Source organism: Tachysurus fulvidraco, chromosome 2 (assembly GCF_022655615.1).
Source record: "Tachysurus fulvidraco isolate hzauxx_2018 chromosome 2, HZAU_PFXX_2.0, whole genome shotgun sequence".
Taxonomy (NCBI): domain Eukaryota; kingdom Metazoa; phylum Chordata; class Actinopteri; order Siluriformes; family Bagridae; genus Tachysurus; species Tachysurus fulvidraco.
This window is the reverse complement of record NC_062519.1, coordinates 18,847,454-18,854,953: the sequence shown is the minus strand read 5'-3', so window position 1 is coordinate 18,854,953 and position 7,500 is coordinate 18,847,454. Positions and strand designations below refer to the sequence as shown.

Here is a 7,500-nt window from a genome sequence, read left to right as displayed (position 1 = left end):
CAGAAAGGCAGCCATGATGTTTTAATAAGAACGACAGCAATGATAAAGTCCAGGATTCTAGTAGATTTCCAGTTCTATAAGAAAACTAAAAATTTGCAATGTTTTGAAAAAATCTGGTGCCACAGAAAAGCTCTGTGTTATCTTAATGATGAAGAGCTCCATTCTGCACATTTTCTATCTTGATACTTTTACTGTGTTATTTTATTCTTATTTATTTATTTCATATTTTTATCAATTTATTTTACTATTTATTGGGTCACTCTGACCACATAATATGACCTGTGTAGAATAAAGGTTTTTAAAAAGTCAAAGTCTCTCTCTCTCTCTCTCTCTCTCTCTCTCTCTCTCTCTCTCTCTCTCTCTCTCTCTCTCTCTCTCACACACACACACACACACACACACACACACACACACACACACACACACACACACACACACAAAAGGTTCTGTGTGAATTAAACCCTGTGTGTGTGTGTGTGTCTTCTGCTGCCTTCTTAGGTTTGGTCAGTCATTAGTTTTACTACACCTAAGAGCTAACTAAAGAAAAATATATTTTGACGTGACTTAGTGTGATAGAGGCACAGTGCAGATGGTACTATGTAGGACCAGCAGTTCATGGAGGAGTGAATGTTCTCAGGTCTCTACCCCCCCCCCCCACACACACACACTCATTGCACACACACACATACAAACACACACATGCAAATACACACATACACAACCCCCCCACACTAACTCACACACATACACACACATACAAACACTCTCTCACACATACAAATACACACATATACAAACACACACACACTCTCACTCTCTCTCACACAGAGATCAAAACACACACACACACACACAACCCCCGCCCCCACACAAACTCACACACATACACACACATATACATACACAGACACACACATACAAACACACACTCATACAAACACACACATACACACACACACACACACACACACACACACACACACACACACACACACACACACACACACACACACACACACAGATACCAGACTAGTGATCCTTACAAAGAGTCAGAAACTAATCAAGTCAGAATCTAACTTCAATCCAGCTCAGAACAATTTTCCCATGACCTTGAGCAGTGACACTGTGTGTGTGTGTGTGTGTGTGTGTGTGTGTGTGTGTGTGTGTGTGTGTGTGTGTGTGTGTGTGTGTGTGTGTGTTTGTCTGTGTCTGTGTCTGTGTGTTTGTATGTATGTGTGTGTACGAGTGTGTGTATGAATGAGAGTGTATGAGTGTGTGTGTATGAGTGAGTGTATGAGTGAGTGTACTGTGTGTGTGTGTGTGTGTGTGTGTGTGTGTGTGTGTGTGTGTGTGTGTGTGTGTGTGTGTGTGTGTGTGTGTGTTTTGAGCTGTGGTTTCTCGTTCCGGATCTGATCATGTAGGGATCTGGACACTGAATTGACATTGATTCATACCAAAACAATCCACACCACAATTATGGAAATATGAAAAGCACACAGTGAGCATTTCCCTCATTTTTCTAGAGGAGACAACTGTCAGTTCACACAAAGGCAGGCTAACACACACACACACACACACACACACACACACACACACACACACACACACACACACACACACACTTTAGCTGCATCACTTATTTGTTTTGACTTCTGATTTTAATTCTACAATAATAAATTCATGCATTATCCCTTCATTTGTGGTGTGTGTGTGTGTGTGTGTGTGTGTGTGTGTGTGTGTGTGTGTGTGTGTGAGAGAGAGAGAGAGAGAGAGAGAGAGAGAGAGAGAGAGAGAGAAATGGTGTACAGTGCTGTAGATTCCAGTCTGAGTGAGAATCTGCTTTTGTGTAGGTGTTTTTATGCAGCAGTGTAACAGACATGTGACATATTTAAAGTAGGCTCTGTGTTTGATCCCCAGAAGCTCAGTGTAGAAACATGTAGGAGGTTTTAGGAACTTTAACATCCAGCACTTTACATTAGAAACAGAAAGCGCTTCTAGAAAATGTGGTACTGAACATACTGAACACCATAATGGTGTTTTAGAGCCATAACTACATTCAGATCTGCTCGAGGCAGAGAACCCTAGGAGAATGTTCTATAGCATGTTAGAAACTTTCACCAAAATCCACAAAACATAAAATATGACACTTTTTTCCATAAACACATCTATTTTATAAATAATCATAAAGAACTTTTGCTCTCAGTAAAGCACTAAAGGCCGTGTCCGGAGGCCGCGACGATGTGTAATGGTTGCTTAGCAACCGCACTGTGAAAGACGAAGGGTGGTGCGTGTGTGTTGGTTGCTGAGTAACACAGAGGAGCTTTGAGGGGGCTGATGGAACAATACGGTTCTTACAAATTTACTCTGTGTGTGTGTGTGTGTGTGTGTGTGTGTGTGTGTGTGTGTGTGTGTGTGTGTATGTGTGTGTGTGTGTGTGTGTGTGTTTGTGATGAGTGGGAGTTTTGGGTCTGTGAGAAAGTTAACATTCTGAATGATATTTCTGTGTTCTGTGAAGCTCAAACAGAGTTTATGAATATTTTCTCTGTGTCCAGCCGAAAGACCAGAAGAACTGTCATTTTTTATTCAGTTAAAAAAATACAATACAAACTTCAAGATTTACAACACACACACACACACACACACACACACACACACACACATACAGATTTGTCAGTGTTAATCAGTCTTTATCTCTGTGTGTTTATCAGTGTGTATCAGTGTCAGTGTTTATCAGTGTTTATCTGTCAGTGTTTATCAGTGTTTAGCAGTGTTTATCTCTGTGTGTGTTTATCAGTGTTTATCAGTGTTTATCTGTATCAGTGTTTATCAGTGTTTATCAGTGTGTGTTTATCAGTGTTTATCAGTGTGTATCAGTGTCAGTGTTTATCAGTGTTTATCTGTCAGTGTTTATCAGTGTTTATCAGTGTTTATCTGTGTGTGTTTATCAGTGTTTATCTGTATCAGTGTTTATCAGTGTTTATCTGTAGCAGTGTTTATCAGTGTTTATCAGTATCAGTGTTTATCAATGTGTATCAGTGTCAGTGTTTATCATTGTTTATTTGTATCAGTGTTTATCAGTGTCAGTGTTTATCAGTGTGTATCAGTGTCAGTGTTTATCATTGCTTATCTGTCAGTGTTTATCAGTGTTTATCAGTGTTTATCTGTGTCAATGTTTATTTGTATCAGTGTTTATCAGTGTCAGTGTGTATCAGTGTTTATCAGTGTCAGTGTTTATCAGTGTGTGTTTATTAGTGTTTATCAGTGTTTATCAGTGTCAGTGTTTATCAGTGTTTATCAGTGTCAGTGTTTATCAGTGCTTATCTGTCAGTGTTTATCAGTGTTTATCTTTATCAATGTTTATTTGTATCAGTGTTTATCAGTGTCGGTGTGTATCAGTGTTTATCTGTCAGTGTTTATCAGTGTTTATCAGTGTCAGTGTTTATCAGTGTGTGTTTATCAGTGTGTATCAGTGTCAGTGTTTATCAGTGTTTATCTGTCAGTGTTTATCAGTGTTTATCAGTGTCAGTGTTTATCAGTGTGTGTTTATCAGTGTGTATCAGTGTCAGTGTTTATCAGTGTTTATCTGTCAGTGTTTATCAGTGTTTATCTGTGTGTGTTTATCAGTGTTTATCAGTATCAGTGTTTATCAGTGTGTATCAGTGTCAGTGTTTATCATTGTTTCTTTGTATCGGTGTTTATCAGTATCAGTGTTTATCAGTGTGTATCAGTGTCAGTGTTTATCATTGTTTATTTGTATCAGTGTTTATCAGTGTCAGTGTTTATCAGTGCTTATCTGTCAGTGTTTATCAGTGTTTATGTGTCAGTGTTTATCAGTGCTTATCTGTCAGTGTTTATCAGTGTCAGTGTTTATCAGTGTTTATCTGTTTATCTGTGTCAGTGTTTATCAGTGTTTATCAGTGTCAGTGTTTATCAGTGTCAGTGTTTATCAGTGTTTATCTGTCAGTGTTTATCAGTGTCAGTATTTATCAGTGTTTATCAGTGTTTTTCTGTCAGTGTTTATCTGTGTTTATCAGTGTGTATCTGTGTCAGTGTTTATCAGTATCAGTGTTTATCAGTGTTTATCTGTCAGTGTTCATCAGTGTTTATCAGTTTGTATCTGTGTCAGTGTTTATCAGTATCAGTGTTTATCAGTGTTTATCAGTGTGTTCTCACTCAAGCTCAAAGCTTCGCATTCTATTTAACTCTACTTTACTCACATTACACACTCATAGAACAGGTCTAACTTTTTGAGCTCTTTTCTGATCATCAGTACCCTTAAACATTATGGAAAACCTCAGGGAGCAATTTTTCAAATGTTACTTGGCAGCATCTCGACTTCAGAAGAAAATAATGATCAATCATTTGGATTTGAACAAAATGTCCAGCATGTTTTTATTTCTCAAAACTCTAAAATCACAAAATAAGGTTGTATTTAGTTGCATACAGCTAAAGGAACAAAGAAAGATAATAGCACATAAGAATAAGTATTTAACAGCTCATTAGTGTTATGGTCATTAGAATAAAAAACTGTAGCTGTGGCTCCATTCGGCAGTGTGTCCCTGTTTACAACTGTCCTTAAGCTCGACTATAAACACGGTCCAGTTCATTACTCCACTGATTAAGTGGGTGGAGTCAGTAGAAGTCGGAATATACGAGTGTGAATGAAGTCCGTGTGATCTGTTGTATTTGTTTTGGTGCTGAGATCAGGACGAAGATGTCTCAGCATGGAGTTTCTATAGCCATCTCCGCTAAATTCTCTTTCACTTTCTTCTCAAAGTCGACCTGTGACTTTTTGTTTTTCTCCAAAACTGCTGACAATGATGACGAAGACACAGATGATGATGCCAGTGATGGTGATGAAGGTTTCTTGGGCAGACATTCTTCACAGCAGCAACAGCAGCAGTCCACAAAGCTCTGCCCCAATGATCGACACAAGCTGAGGATCAAAATGGGCGTGGCCGAGGCCCTGACGAACATCAGGAACTGACCGATCAGAGCCAGCAGGGCCAGAATTCCCCCGTTCACCTGCACCCCGGCATAGGTGAGGCTGATGTTCCAGGCATGTTCAGGAAGGCAGAACACTCCATAAAAGATCGCTAGCATAGTGACAAGCTTCTTGGACAAGGTGGAAGACGAGGATGCAGGACAGGAAGAGGAGGTGACATTACCGTCAGAAATCTGGCTCGTCAGAAGATGGCACGAGAACGAGAAGAGCAAAGGCAGACAGAAAAAACAGCCGAAGATCCACCACATTCGCGACTCATGGTATGTCACGACGAGGGAATAGACAGATTCTGAGAAATGTGGAGATGAAGGTGGAAGACGAACACACGAGTCAACAGGGAGGTGCGAGACACGAGACAGCTCTGTCTCCAAATGCCAGATCATGAGCTCGGGGACGGCGAGGAGCAGAGAGCCCACCCAGATCACTGATAGCTTTGACACGATGGAGCTGAAAGACTCGGGGGTCTTGGAGGAAGAGGAGGAGGAGCTTGTTAATGTCTGGAAGCGATCAACACTCAGAGCACAGAGACTGAAGGTGCTTACTCCCATAGATGTCACCTGAGACACACACATACACACACACACACACACACACACACACACACACAGGTTAAATCTGTAAATTAAAAAACTTAAACGAGGTCTGCACACTATGTGTCTGACAGAGCCCCGTCCCACTGTGTCTACATTTAGAAACACTGAGATGATTCACTTCTCTATATTATAGTTATAATACCTGTAAACAGTTTGTAAACCTTTTCTGTTTTGTTTCCTTCTGTTGTGATATGGAGCAAATGAGCGAGTGATCGAGTGTAGTGTTTAAAAGCACATCACATTTTCACACTGTGCTGAACAAAGCCTCCAAAATAAACACACACTTCTGCTTCAGACCCACTGACCTACAGCTTCATTGGACACACGTCTGACCTCAATGATACACACACACACACACACACTCTTTCTCTCAGACTAATTAAGCAGGAAGTGCATTTGCATGTGAATTGAAATGAGGGGTTCGTTTGAGTTTCTCAGACTTCACTGAGTTTAGTCTGAATTCTCACTGAACAGCTGCTTCACACTGAAGCTTCGAGCTTTTGGTTCTGTCTCAATACAACACATGAGGATTCATTACAAGCCATGCACTTCAGTAAAACTCATTAACATTTTAACTGACTTCCTGACTGACTTATCCATTCATTAATCTCATTCACTGACTGTACCGATGTTAATTAAAGGATAAACCGGACCTCTATATATGGTACAAGGCGGCAGGACAAGTCTCCCATTAGTCGTCTCTTGGTGAGCTCGTGGAAGATGACGACCGGAAGGCAGAAGAAGATCACACCAAGGTCCCAGAGTGCCAGACTGGCCAGGACACAGTTGTGAGCGTTCTGCAGATAGTGGTTGTGCCACACAGCGCAGGTGACGGCCAGATTGGCGACCACACCCACTGCAAACACCACCAGCGCTAACAGCATCACAGCATACGCTCCGTACGACTCACCGGTCACCGGGTACAGAGGGTTGTGCACCAACAGAGAGCCATTAAAAACCTTCGGCGTGGTGAAATAACTGTCCGGGTCAAAGGGCCGAGGGTGTCGGTGCTCGTGATGCTCCGTTCTTGGCTTCGATCTCCCATCATTAGAGCCACGTGCCAATCTCCTTCGTTGACTGTCCTGGGGTGTGACCACTGACTCTCGCGGTACACTGTCACTATGTGATAGTACTGAGCTGGCACTGACCAGTCCTGTGGGGGAGACAGCGAGGAGGTCACGTGACGCCGCCTCTGTGGGGCTCCACTGTAAAACAGGACACCAACATTTAGTAAAAGAAACAGATCAACAAGTTGGTTAGGATCAGCAACAGCAAGTGGCTCGCTAACTGCTATAATAACTAGAAAAACTATGATTTTCACAAACAGACCATTTAAGAATCTCATATCAACTCATCAATAACGGAACCTGCAGCACTGTTACTACAGGAGGAAACCATCAAAGACACAATTATCACCAACGAGTGTGAAATAAAACAACCATTTTATCAGGACTTTCAGTCTTCACTAAAATCCTCAAAATCCTCAACAAAACTATTGTTGTTTAAGTGTCTCCTGAACACTGTGGTCCTTAAACACTACCAGGGGAAGAAACATCTGGCCTACTGGAACAGCACTGGAAGAAAAACTGAATAAAACAAATGTAACAAGAAAAGTCAAAATAATAATAATAACAACAACAACAACAACACAATAATAATAACAATAATAATAATAATAATAATAATAATAATAATAATAATAATAATAATAATAGGTCTGATGCTAAACTGCGCTTTCGTTTTCTTTGTTTTTTTTATTAATAAAACCTTGTGATTGTAAGTGAAGAGGTTTACACTAATATTTAGTGTAAATACAGTAAAATGATCAGTTATTACCATGTTGTTCACACGGCGAGTCTCCGTCCCTCCTGCACACAACACAGCCAGATAAAGCAAATGGAG

The 7,500-nt window shown here is 40.7% G+C and overlaps 1 protein-coding gene across 3 annotated transcripts in view; it reads right to left on the bottom strand.

Annotated features, from left to right (window-relative positions):
- Positions 1-4,367: 4,367 nt before the first annotated feature.
- The window catches only part of gpr37l1a (G protein-coupled receptor 37 like 1a), a 4,423-nt gene continuing 1,290 nt past the window's right edge, over positions 4,368-7,500 (bottom strand). For 2 of the 3 annotated variants that reach the window (XM_047802696.1, XM_047802693.1), the window contains 3 exons: positions 7,435-7,466; positions 6,252-6,803; positions 4,368-5,562 (listed from right to left, as the gene is read on the bottom strand). In XM_047802696.1, the coding sequence (XP_047658652.1) occupies positions 4,720-5,562; positions 6,252-6,803; positions 7,435-7,437 (1,398 nt within the window). In that variant the 5' untranslated portion in view covers positions 7,438-7,466 and the 3' untranslated portion in view covers positions 4,368-4,719. Of the gene's footprint in view, positions 5,563-6,251; positions 6,804-7,434 lie in introns of all 3 variants that reach the window. The other variant, XM_027156002.2, reaches the window with a different exon arrangement.